The 14,086-nt window shown below is 42.9% G+C and overlaps 1 protein-coding gene across 1 annotated transcript; it reads right to left on the reverse strand.

Annotated features, from left to right (window-relative positions):
* Window positions 1-116: 116 nt before the first annotated feature.
* txnl1 (thioredoxin-like 1) lies at window positions 117-8,507 on the reverse strand. Its single transcript, XM_030065081.1, has 8 exons — window positions 8,214-8,507; window positions 6,296-6,392; window positions 4,852-5,025; window positions 4,640-4,762; window positions 3,500-3,569; window positions 3,210-3,382; window positions 1,873-1,977; window positions 117-504 (listed from the first exon to the last, which is right to left on the reverse strand). The coding sequence occupies exons 1-8, from the start codon at window positions 8,309-8,311 to the stop codon at window positions 475-477; spliced, it is 870 nt and encodes a 289-aa protein (XP_029920941.1). The 5' UTR covers window positions 8,312-8,507; the 3' UTR covers window positions 117-474.
* Window positions 8,508-14,086: the final 5,579 nt, after the last annotated feature.

Here is a 14,086-nt window from a genome sequence, read left to right on the forward strand (position 1 = left end):
ACCGTTGCCGTGGCATCGGTTCCCGTGGCTCTTGTGACGTCTCCACGTTGCGGCGCTGCCTGCGATGCCGCTGCAGGAACGACTCGTTACCATAGAAACCAGACGCGACACACTTGCCTTTTGAGAAAGTGATTGTGTTTTATTTACAGCGACTTTCATCTGAATTACAATACAAATGGTTTATAGAATGAGAGTCTGCACAGTCAGGGGGCATGTTGGGTACAGCTGGAGACTCTGAGTGTGTGTGTGTGTGTGTGTGTGTGTTTGAGAGACAGCGCCAATTTATGTGTATGCCGTGTGTGTGTGAAGGTTAAGTGTGTGTGTGTGTGTGTGTGTTACAGCGGAGTGTGCAGCAGCTTTGGCAGAGGGAAGTCCTTGGATGTATCTGCAGCAATATGGCCTCCGCTTCCTCCCTTCCTCTCTTCTCCTGTCTGTCTTTCTTTCTTTCTTTCCATCCTTCCTTCTCTCGCTCGCTCAGTGACTCTCTCCCTTCTTCCCCACGACCTGCATGTAAACACAAACAAAACAACCAACGGTGAGGAAAGCTTAAAAAAAAAATATATATATATATATATAAATAAAATACCATCAAAATCATTTTTCTTCAACCCAAATACTTGCATTTCCTCTTACATCATCCTTGCTGCCACACACACACACACACACACACACACACACACACACACACACTTGTCCCAGTGCTCAGTCCATGTATTAACTATAAAACTGGTGGGAATCGATCTCTCACGTTCCGTTAAGTCACTCTGGTTTTTATGACGTTACTACAGTTTTACTGTGTGCTAACTGTCATTACTGTACTCTCACCTGTAGTACTGCCACAGGTTTACTGTGCTACACTATGGTAACTGTCCTAGCAGCAGTACTGTAAAAACAACAATAATAATAAATCTTACTGATATAGCAAAAGTACTTTCCAATAGAAACACAAGATAATAGAATATCAAAGAGAATTAAAAGGTTAATACGAAATAAAAGCCATAAACTAAACACATTAACCTTTTCTTAGACCCGTTTTAGTGTGTGTGTGTGTGTGTGTGTGTGTGTGTGTGTGGGAGGGGGTGGGGGGGGGGGTCAAAGGTCAACAGTAAAAGCCAAACAGAAGAGGTGAACATCATCTGAAAGCTGGAACCTGCAGATTAATTTGAGGTGCAGCTCAGCTCTGCGATCGATACCTGGTCAGCTGTGATCGATACCCGGTCAGCTGATCGATACCCGGTCAGCTGATCGATACCCGGTCAGCTGATCGATACCCGGTCAGCTGCAGTCGATATCCAATCAGCTGTGATCGATACCCGGTCAGCTGTGATCGATACCCAAGCTGTGATCGATACCCAATCAGCTGCGATCGATACCCGGTCGGCTGCGATCGATACCCGGTCGGCTGCGATCGATACCAGGTCAGCTGAGATCAATACCCGGTTAGCTATGATCAATACCCGGTCAGATATGATCGATACCGGTCAGCTGATCGATACCCAGTCAGCTGTGATCGATACCCGGTCAGCTGATCGATACCCGGTCAGCTGCGATCGATACCCGGTCAGCTGTGATTGATACCCGGTTAGCTATGATCAATACCCGGTCAGATATGATCGATACCGGTCAGCTGTGATCGACACCCGGTCAGCTGATCGATACCCGGTCAGCTGTGATCGATACCCGGTCAGCTGCGATCGATACCCGGTCAGCTGCGATCGATACCCGGTCAGCTGTGATCGATACCCGGTCAGCTGCGATCGATACCCGGTCAGCTGCGATCGATACCCGGTCAGCTGCGATCGATACCCGGTCAGCTGTGATCGATACCAGTCAGCTGTGATCGATACCCAGTCAGCTGTGATCGATACGTACTCTTTTGAAGTCGTTCATGTTGGTGGCCTGCACTGGAGTTCCTATGAACGTCAGGTAGTTGATTTTTGTCGTTTCCTCGTCTCCTTGGTTGGATTTGACAAACAACTGCAGAGAGAAAACATGAAATGATCAATAACAAATAAACACCATCAATACAAACCCAATGGAGTGGGGTGAGCCTGTAGTTGTGTTTTTCCACCACTAGATGGCAGCAGTGCATCACATCACCACATACATTACACATCAGAGAGCTCTCACCTTCACACTGACACTGTTCTCATCGTTTTCTGAACTTTTGTTATCAGTTTGTAATTTTCTGCATATTTTTCTGTCACGTTTGACTCGTTCCTTGTTGGTTTTCAGGGTTTTCTCGGCCTGATTTGCTCGTCACCTTTTTTCTCGATGTTTTTGAAAAGAAATAAAGAGAATGTGCTCAGGGATCGAAGTCTGAACGCAGCCTGAGGCTTCCACAAGCATTTCAACACAAACAATCGGGTATTATTTCAGTTTTCCTGTCATTTTAACATTTTGCTAATTTTACAGGTAAGTATTTTGCATTTTTTTTTTCTAATGTTCCACAATACTTTTCACTAATCACCATTCCCTCCACGTTTTTGTAAGAAATCAAGTCAATATGCTAAGATTTAACAAGAATCTAAATTATTTTTTTCATATTAGACTTTTTTAATTAAATAAATATATCTAAATTTGAGATTTGTGGACTCTTAGTTTATTATTTGCCCTCCTCTTCTCCTGACTTACCTTTGACCAATAACAACGGCAACACATTATTTTCTCACCTGTCACCTGTGCCTTCATGTCGTCTTTACATGTCTACTGTTCTGACTTTAATGCACTGCAGAGCGAAAAAAGCAGCAGCTCCTGGATCATGGAGGAAGTCGGAGGAAGAGCAGAGAGAAAATCCACTCTCACAAAATTAAATTAAAATGTGAAATTATTAGAAATTTTGCCACCTGAAATTCTGAGTTCACAAATGAAAAAAAAACAAAACATGATTTTATTCCTCCTTGAGCAAAGAGGAGGAAGAGTTTTTCCTTTCCTTAAAAAAAAATCTCTATCTCCAAAAACTATTTTGTTATTGTTTTGCTATTTTTTTAAGAGCTGTGTGACTCCCAACATCAGCAACTTTGACATTTATCTTGTTTATTTATTGTTTTATTACTTGCTGACTCATTTAAATATAACATGTAATAATTTTACTGAATCAGTAGAGGGACTCTGAATTTAATTTATCTAGTACTGACTACTTGCAAATAACTGTTTTATTAATTATGCTATTTATATGTTAAATGTGGGTGTTGGGTTAGCCGTCGTACCGTGACGCTCTGCACGTTCTGGAACTTGACGTAGCGCAGAGGAATCAAACCGTCGTCCTTGTAGTCCTCCTCTGACAGGTCGAGAGTCTGCGTGGCTTCGCTCCGCTCGGCGTCGTCAAAGCCCATCGACCGAGGAAGATTGATGAAGACCTTCATCTCCTTGGGGGCTTTCGCTGAGAGACATGACGGGGAGACGGACGGGGTCCCGTAAGCCTTCAAATCCTTCCCTCCCTTTACCCAGCCTCCCCTTGCGAGTCACATGAATGAAAAAAACAAAAACCAAACCTCACCAAAGTCTGAAGACACCAGCTTCATGGAGAAGAGCTTCACCGGCTGGTTGAAGGCGATGGTTATCAACAACTGGAAGGGATAAAAAAAAATATATTTATACATATCAAAATATTAAATTTTGTCTTGTGAGCGTTCAAAGGCAGCGCGTCCGGATCAGTTTATCAAAGCTCTGCAGCGTTTCCTCCCTCAGATCAGCTGTTTGTCCAGGAGGAGAAAACCATCACCTGAACCCTGGGACTGCGAGTCAGACCACTTCAGAGCTGCTGGAAGCTCCATTTATCATAGACTTCCAGTCTTTATGCTAAGCTAACCGGAAATGCTACCCACAGGAAGTGGACCACCGGACGTCCAGAGGAGAGATCTGGTCCCAGTCTGGATTCCACTGGATCCGTGTTTGTTCCTGCACGGCTCGGCGGCGTTACAAACAGATCCAGTGGAATCCAGGGGTCAGTCTGCGGAGGTCGGGAAAGGGGATGCTGCCCAAGAGGAAGAAGAAAAAATATTTCAAGGACCTGATTTATTAATCTGTCACGGCCCCAAAATATTTCTTCCTCACATTCCACTTTCTCGGGCTCCGTCGGTTGCAGCTCCACCTGTTAATAATTATTATTATTATTATTATTATTTTTTTTTAATTCCATGACTGTTCCAGAACTTCGGGGATTATTTCAGAATTTTCCAAAATATTTTCGGACGTGGAAAACATGTTTTCAGGTTCCAGGACTTTTCCAGGATCTGTTCATGACCGGAGAAACCCAGCTGCTAGCGCCGCAACAGCAGGCTCGCTAACACTCCACCACTTTCTAAAAAAAAACTGCCACTTCAGAGGTTTGGAGTTTGAGTTTAAAAAAAAAAAAAAAAAAAAAAACTATTTGATGCAAAAAAAAAAATCTGTTCATGCAAGACAATACAAATAATGTATTGTTTATAATAATGTATTCTTGTTTTAGGACTACGTGTTTGTTGATTTTTCAGTTATTCTATAAACAGGCTGACAGAAAGGCTCATCTCTCCCTCTCTGTCACTAAAAGAACAGAACCTGTGTTCTTCACCTGCAGTTGGTTGGTAAAGCGGGGGATTTTTTAATTTTTCATGATAATCATGACTGTTAGTACGCTCATCATCATTATTGTTCTGACCTGTTCGTCGCAGTCGGACTCCAGGTAGCTCGGCTCTTTGTTTAGGCAGTTGTCGAAGCCCATGTCGTCGCTCTCGTTCAGGCACTCACAGCCGGCTTTGTTCACAAAAGGCATGAGGTCCATCTGAAAAGACAGCAGAGTGTCACCGAGCCGCGTCACCGAGCCCAGAACACGAAACGGTGCGCGGCGGGCAGTGAGGCGCGTGGACTCACGTATCCCTTTGGAATGTCGGAGTCCTCGCTGTTCCCCGGGTCGTTCTCTGTGTGCTGTTTGATCTTCTCCTCCAGGCCGGCGGCGTCCGCACCCTGATACTGATCCACCCGCACCCGGTTCCTGAAGAACAGGAACGTGGGCGTCGCTGAGATGTTGTTGCTGGCCGCTGTCGCCTGAGAGAGAGAGAGAGAGAGAGAGAGAGAGACAGACAGAGAGAGAGAGAGAGAGAGACAGTGAAAAGATGTATTGACAGTGAGATGTAAAGCTGCAGACTCGACTCGTCGGCCCACAAACTCACAGCTGACAAAATAGTAATTTTTGCTTTAATAAATTTCATCAATAACTTTTAGCTTTTTTGGATGTTAAAACATTTTCTCTCGTCTGGAAAAGACAATTTGTTCTCCAGGGCGTCTCTGCAGCAACATACAACTTTATTTACAACAACGTTCTGTTAGACATTTTCCCTTTATCAAAATAAATAAATGAATAAATAAGTAAGTAAACAATGCAGCAATTTTTATATCACCATGTTGACCTGATACTTTGTCCTAACATAAACCAAATTTTTTAAAAAGTGTGTATGTGTGTATATACACACATACAGTTACATACACAGAGTTCACACACCTTTTACAGATTTGTAAGGTTCAGGTGGGATCACAGTTTTACAAATCACAAATAGGAGAGAAAACATCCCTGATCATGTCAAATTGATTTCTCCAGAGGTTTAGTTGATCGTTACAGCCCGACTGCCACATATCGACTATCTGTTCATACACAGCAGCTTTCATAACCGAGGGGAAGAGATTTACTTCCACATATGAACAACCGTCCCAGTGATTTTAAATGTTTGTCCTGTTTATAAATGGTCAAGAGACCATTTATCAAATCATGTGGAGGAACTACAGATTTCAACAACACAGAATCAAAATGGGAATTTGGGGAATTTTTAAAAAGCAAAACGTTTCCCTGGGGGACTATTTTCCTTGGGGGACTATTTTCCCTGGCGGAGGAGGAGGAGGAGGAGGAGGAGGAGGGAGCGTTTCAGTGTGAAAAAGTCCTGAAAAGCCAACAGTGCTGCTGCTTTTAGGAAAACTCATGTGGAGGACTTTATTCCGCTGATGGAAAACTGGAGTGAAGAAAGTGTGAAGGCTCTGAAAGTTCATGTTCATATCGTAGTGGAATGAATGGAAACCAGCGGCTGGAGGAAAGGGAGGAGGAGTGATGTGGCAGCTCTGAAAGCCCACTGCTCGCTCTGGGAGGAGAGCAGAGGAACGTTCTGGAACCTGCAGAGGAACCGGGGCGGCCCTTTAAACTAACATCTCTCTCTCTCTCTCTCTGAGAATGCGCCGCTGGTGAAAAACAATGTAGGCGTTGCTTGAAAAAAACGAATGCCGAGTTAAAGGTCGGCGTGTCTGTGGCGGCGGAGCTGCCGCGACTCACCTGACAGACGTGGACGTCGACTTCGAGGAAGACAACCTGTGGGTACTTGTTGCTCAGCAGGGCGAAGGCAGGACCTATTCTGACACAAGGCCGACACCTGGGGGGTCAGACAGAGCTCGTCAGCAAACCGCCAGCCTCATGTCACAAAGTCTTTACTCTAAATCTGTACCTTGAATTCAAACACAAGGCAGTGACAGTGACAGATCACAAAGCCTCGTTTATGTGTAAACTAAGAGTTGATCAAGGTGTTCGGGGTTTTTTTACGTGTTTTTGAGCTGTTTGGGCTTCCGTACACACACGTGAAGCTGCACAACGCCAACACATGACAGCTGGGGGTGAACGGGCGCTGAGACGCAACCTGAGCTGAGGGGAAGACACCTGAATCACATGACCTCAACCAAACTTTAGCATTTTCCATTTTCCAATAGTATCTGATATTGATATTTTCCTGGGTATTGTGTCGAGAAATATTAACACTGGCATTGTGAAAGCTGCAATGAATAGCCCAGTAATTGATTAGCCATAGACTATTAATTAATCACCCACTATTTTGCTAATCGACTGATCATTCTGAGTCATTTTTAAGAGGAAAAAACCCAAATTCTCTGATTCCAGCCTGTCAGATGTGAATATTTCCTTGTTACTTTATTCCTCTGTGACAGAAAAACTGAATATCTTTGGGTTGTGGACAAAACAAGATTATTACACAACATTATTATCTTTATTACACTGCTTACATTGTTTATTTAACCATTTAACTGTGCAGTAAGTTATACCTATATATGGTGGACATGACAATAATTCAACAGTGCTGTATCCCTGTGTATGCTCAGCTTCTTATCTCTGTATTTATTGCTATAATATTTTGTAGCATTAATGCACATATTGAGACTTAATGCACTTTTGACACAACTTCAGACATAATTCACGTTATGTATTTTTAAATTTGTAAGGCACATATTTCTTATTTCTTTCTATTTCTTATAACGTAGTTCTCCTCTTGAGAGCTGAGCAGCTGCAGCTGATCCAGTCTCCCCGAGGGATCAATAAAGTTTTTCTGACTCTGATTCTGATCTGAAGATCACCTGAGGTCGTGGCTTTGGGCTGTGGGAAACTGGGATCAACATTTTGAACCATTTTATGGACCAAACAACTTCATCGATTACTCAAGAAAATGATAGACACATTAATCTATAATGAAAAGGGGATTTTAGTATCTAACTGTCTGTACGTTGTGTGGGTCTCTGGTAACTTGTGACTGGCATCTGTCAGAGATTATAATCCCTCAGACACCTGGTCCAGGTGCAGCAGCCTGAATATGCCAAGTATCATGTAAACGGAATATTCCAGTTGCTGCAGCGCATATAAACACCTTATTCAAAAAATCACCTTATCCAGAATATTGACCGAATCGGAATATGGTGTGCATGTAAACGCAGTCAGTGTGCGGCCCGCAGCTGGAGCAGGTGTGCAGCAGCAGGTGGGCTTTGACGATTTGGGTGAGAACCACCCGGTTAATCGATTAATCGATGACAACACAGGTGCTAGTCGCAGCCATCCTGGTGTACATGAGTCCTCACAGGCACAAGCTGCTCAAAGTTTAGCCACAAGTTCAGATCAGCTGTGTTTTCCTCTGAGGAGCCGGTGAGCCGGTGAGCCTGGTCATGGAGCGGAGCTCCGTCCCGGCCGGTTCCTCAAACACACCCCGGCCCAGGACCCGGCGGCTCCGGACCCGGCGGCTCGGCTCCGCTCCGGAATATTGCCGTGTCATGGCTAGCGCTGCTGCTAACGCCTGCTAACGTTAGCATGCTAACGTGGCTAGCGTGCTAACCCGGCTCCCACAGCGGCTGGCACCTCGTGTGCTACATGCTAAGCCCGTTAGCGGCGGAGCGGCCTCGGCGCCCGGTCCGTGTCTTACCCGGCCATCGTGAACTTGACCACGGCGAGCCGGGAGCCGGCGGCCGCGAGCTCCGGCTGGAAGTCCGAGTCGTTCCCGATTACCTTCACGCCGACCATGGTGGAGTTTACAGCGGCGGTGTCAGCGTGCTGGGTCGGTGCGGTGATGGCGGCGGGGACGGGGCTCGCTCACAAACAAACAAACACACAAACAAACAAATAAAAACACGTTTTGTGTTGCGCTGTTCGGCTGTTCGCACTACAACAGACCGCGCTCACGCACTGACGCAGTGTGACTACAGAGCGCACTGACGTCATGGCTCCGAATGCATTCTGGGATATGCGACCAAGGAAGAAACATCATCATCATTATTATTATTATTATTATTATTATTATTATTATTATTATTATTATTGTTGTTGTTGTTGTTGTTGTTGTTGTTGTTGTTGTTGAACATACTTATGGCCATACAAACTGTCGCAGAGGACACAGACAGCGCATCACACTCCAATGTAGTAAACTAAAGAAAAAATAAAGAAGAATAAATTACAGAGTTATGGAGGTTTTAGACGCTAAACTGAACAAAATCCGAGGCAGAGAAACGGAAACTGGAGCGAGGGCCTGGGAGTTCTGCTGCACACACACAGCAAAACAACAAAACAATAAAACAACATTAAAACAATATCCCAGCGCCCCTTGAACCTCAAAATCCAAAGAAAGCAAAATAAATTCGTGTGTGAGACAGATAGGTCTGTGTGGTAACACACACACAACCCGATTTGTGTGTGTGTGTGTGTGTGTGTGTGTGAGAGAGAGAGAGAGAGAGAGAGAGAGAGAGAGAGAGATGGGGGGGGGGGGGCAGAGGTGCTTCCTCTGCAGATTAAAACTCGTTTACCGGCTGCTTTTTTTCTCCTCGTTTCTGGCAGCTGCAGTGAGACGCGCTGCCTGTCTGTCTGACCTGTCAGCCCGGCGACAGACAGGGGGCGCTGTGGGCAGGTGGCAGACAGGGGGCGCTGTGGGCAGGTGGCAGACAGGGGGCGCTGTGGGCAGGTGCCCCCTGGACCGTCGGCCCTCGCAGCAGACAGGAGAAACACCGCGGCCCCCAGGAGCCACAGACTGGAGCCACTTTCTGACGGACCGACCCAACAACAATATTCATAATAAACATTTTCCACAGTTTGAATCATGAATCCCAAACTTCTGCCTCGTCTCGGACCCCGAGAGAGAGAGACAGGAGACGTTTGTACCAACAACTGACTGTCATACCAGAAACTGACTGTCATTTAATTTATCTGTAAAATAAGTATAGGAATGACGCCTTTATTCATGTGTCGTAATCCTTTCTAGCCCTGATAAAGACGGTCTGAACTGAAACTGAGAGACTGCAGGGAAACTGAATCATACACATGATCACAAAGGTGCAGCTGTTTCAATAATAATAATTTTAATAACAGTTTAGTAATGAATACTCAACAAGCATCATTAACCCGGTTATTACACTCCACATGTGTAGGCTACGTTCTGGTTTCTTGTAAATGCCGATGGATATAAATATTAATCTGTTCGGTACATGGGATTTCTTGCAGGGCTGAACGATGTATATTGTTATCATATTGATTTCTAGATTTGAACATGCATGATATTAATTTGTCAAAGGGAAATGATATCAGATTCAGGGTTAGGGGTTGTTGTTTTTTTCTCTCACAAATTTGTGATTTTACAGTATTAGAGTTTGTGTATGTTTTTTCTCATGAAATTAGGTTTTTTCCTCACAAATATACGTTATATACGAATATACGAGTTTTTTTCTTGTACATGTTTCTTGTACATTTACAGAATATCTGCTTTTTTCTTTTTTCTTTTGTTTCTTTTTCATTTTCTTTTCTTTTCTTTTTTTTTCTTTTTTCTTTTTTTTTTTATATTAAATCTGGGAATATGTACTCCCCCCCCCCCCCATGATTACGTCAGGGCTCTGAACCCCCTGCACCCCCAACCCGCCGTCGTATGTGAGATAGACAGCAGCGGATTGGCTCTGTGTGGCTCCGCGGTGTTGCCGTAGTTACCGTATTTACTGAAGCAGCAGCGCAACTGAACGGGATTAGCAGCGGCTCGCGCTCCTCAAACAGATTAGAGGTATAAAACTGCTTTTTAAAAAACATCAGTTGTGAACAGAGCACCGAGGCTGCGGCGGATGATGAGGAGGTGATGAAGATGATGTGCTGACGGAAGCGGAGCAGAGTCTGAGGAGGAAACGTGTCCATCAGCAGAGGAGGAATAGGAAGAGGAGCAGAAGCAGAAGCAGGAGGAGCAGCAGCAGAAGCAGGAGGAGGGCCAGGAGGAGCAGCAGGAGCCGGCGTGTTGCTCCTCTTCGCCGCAGCTCCACAGAAACTGCACCGGGGATCCACCATGGGGGCCGCCATCTTTGAAGAACCCACTGAATAACTTTATTGACAGTCCCGCGGTGAGAGAGGAAGCGCGTGACCTGACCTTTGTTTGTTTGTTTGTTTGTTTGTTTGCTGAAAGTAAGTAAATCTTTATTTAAAAACACAAACACACAATCAACAAAACCAAAGTAAATGTCAGAGTGAAGATCCGGCCAGAACCAAAACACAGAGGAGAAAAAAAATCATTTATTCATTAATCAAGTAAAAACAAAGTCACTTCAAAATTTCCCAGTTTGGGATCAATAAAGTAAATCTATCTGTCTATCTATCTATCTATCTATCTATCTATCTATCTATCTAAAACATGATAGAGAATGTCGCATCGGCTGTCAGTCACTGTTTTAGATTAGTATTTGTTTGTTTGTTTTGTTTCGTGAGGAAGAAATAAATCTCGCATGCGCCTTGTTTTATTGTGTTTATTAATTTATTAATTTATCTATTATTTATCTGTAAATCTTTATTGAAAGTCCTGAACACAGAAGATAGCAGGACTGCGTGCACACAGGTGAAGCTGCAAGACAAGAAAACATCAAGTGGTCAAAAGAGAGAAATACAGCAAAAACAAAATAAACCTAAAAAAAAAAAAAAGAAAAGAGAAGTAATGAAAATATAACAATAACAAACAAAAAAAAATGCGAGGTTATGACGATAAACTCACTGAAAAACACTGTAAACACAGCCTGCATTTGTGAGGAAGAAATAAAACGCTGACCCGCTTCATAACAAAGAAATTATTTAAAAAAAAAAAAAACTCAATTAATAAGGAAAACGCATTATCGTTTTTGTTACTATAAACATAGCAGCCAAATATAACGTTTCCATATAAAAGAGAAATCTGAGAAAATGTTATTAACTATTAACTAAAATCTTTCCACAGCTCACATGTAAACAAGTGAGGAGCGAGTTTCACGTCTGAAATGTTTCTGGATCAACTTAAATCAACTTATCAATCACGGAATCACTGAATTAGCCAAATAAAACGGAATCTATTTTTAACGCGTAATTTGACATAATAACACCTGCACCGGCACCACAGGAGCCAAAAGGCAAAGACACTCTCCAGCTACAGCAGCGCACTGACATAGATTGTGTAACAAAGTGAAGAGGTGCCACTCTGCTGTAGTTTCACTGGCTAACAGCAGCACACTGGTCTGTGTTATTACATGCATACTACTGCTCATTCATTGGTAGTTGAATTGTTATGTCTGTTTGATAAGTAATTTACATTTTTAAAACAAATAATAATTTAACATATTGTTAAATTATTTGAGTCAAGCTTACTGGTAAACATCTACTCGTTCAAGATAATTTATTATGTTCTACAACTCATAATCATACACTAACACTACATAGCAAGTGTTTGAGCAACATATCTCCTCTGGGCTCCGCGGTAAAAAGTCCCTCCCCTCTCAGTTTTTTTTTCTCTTAAATTTAACAATTTAAATCTCAGAGAAAATTTGATTTTTTTCTGATGAATTTAATTTTTAATCTTGGGAATCAGAGTTTTTTTTTTTTTTTTTTTTTTCTTGGAATATTACCCCTCCTCCCTCGGCTCCATTATTATCTCCATTATTATTTTTTTTATTCCTGTAAAGGCCCAAACACCCCGTCACAGATTAATGCATAAAGTGGTGAATTCATGGATTATCAGATGTTAGTTGGGATTAGTGTTAGGAAGTTAAATGCACCATAATCCCTGTTGTGTCCTCATAACATAGAGAAGAAAGAGACGGGTGATAATCTCGCCTCTCTTCGTTAACCTGAACGGTCTCAAACAGCGTGTGCGCCCCCTGGTGGCTCTAACATGTCACTGCATAATAAACAACTCGAACATCTGACGCTGCTGTGAAAACCAACAAACTTCTCATTCAAACAGCTGGATTTATTCTTGCCAAAAGCTAAAATTTTCAAGATTACATTTGAACACACCTTGGCAATGTAGTAATATATCTTTGCCATACTATTTTTTTTTCTTTGAATAGAGGTTGGGTGCATGGTGATGTAACTGGATGCAGGGAGCGGGACGAGGGCGGCGCTCTGTCAGCTCAGACTCTGTAAATCTCACAAACATCCAGCGGTAAATGTGTTTTAAACTTATTAAGCAAACCGCGTCCACATCGACCAGTCAAGGCCGGTCTGGGTCGCCTCGCTCGCTACGATATATAAAATAAAATCAGAGTCGATATGTACAAACACTGTCGATTTCTTCCCATGGAGCCGCCATGAAATCTGTTCTGGTTCAGTAAATTTCTGCTCTGCATGATCAAGCCTCGAGGTTTAATTAGCATCAAGAAAGTTTACGCAAAAATGAAAATTAAAAGAATTATACAATGGGAAGAAACAGAGAGTCTGTGATGGCGCAGAGGGACATGATCGATGTTTACAGAAAGGTTCGCAAAATCCTGAACTTAAGGAGCTCTGTGTGAGTTATCAGCCGTCTGTGTTTGGACGTCTCTGCCCGTCTCAGCTGTCTGTCCGATTTAGCAGAAAAAACTTGAGTATTCTCTCAGGTTAAAGTGGTAAATTAACAAGAAAAAAAATCACAAATTTATGAGAAAAATTAAAAATTCTGGGGTAATAAATGCACAAATTTGCAAGAAAAACTCATAAATTTAAAATCAGACATTTAAGGGAAAAAAACTCATAAATTTAATATCACCAGGATTTCTTTGTTCCTTAATCCAATAACATGAGAAAACTACTTTTCCAAATTTTCTGTCATAAATTTACGGCTTTAATCTCAGAAATTGCGAGTATTTTGCGTGGAGGCTCTAACAAACCGTCGTACACACCTGTACCTGGTTCCACACGCTGTTCTCACTCACAGGTTCAAGGAGGCTGTTATTTCCACATCGTTACTGGTGTTACTGGGAACGAGGCAGTGAAGCCACGGACGCCAGCTTGAAAGGAAGGAAACTAAATTATAAAGTAGCTTTGGTTTTATTTCTAACTCCTTGGTTTTAGTTCATGATTTTTTTTCCATATGTTACTCTTTTTTTCTGTTTTCTTGTGAAAAACTGAGTGGTTTGAATATGCGGCCTCTGATAATGAAGTAAATGAAACAACCTGAACAGGTGGTCGTCCTTCAGGTGGACTGTTTACCACTCTGCATGTGCAGCCTGTGACGGGGGGATGCGAGTAAGCATGGGTTTGTTTTAATGGGTCATGGTTTGATGACTTGGTTCTTCTTGCAGCTCTTTGAAACATCTGTAAGTTTATGTCCTAGTGTGTTGTGTTAAAAATGTAGCCTCTAATTGAGATAAATCACGTACCAATAAGCTTGTATTTGAGTCTGTATAAAGACGTGGACAGCAACAGCCACTTAATGCTATTAAAACACTGTAAAATTACATAGTTCGCTCAATGTGTGTGCGTGTGTGTGTGTGTGTGTGTGTGTGTGTGTTCCAGTGATGCCTCAGCAGCTGCTGGTGTGTAAAGAAGAGGTTCCCC

The sequence above is a fragment of the Myripristis murdjan genome, chromosome 12, assembly GCF_902150065.1.
Source record: "Myripristis murdjan chromosome 12, fMyrMur1.1, whole genome shotgun sequence".
NCBI classification, from domain to species: domain Eukaryota; kingdom Metazoa; phylum Chordata; class Actinopteri; order Holocentriformes; family Holocentridae; genus Myripristis; species Myripristis murdjan.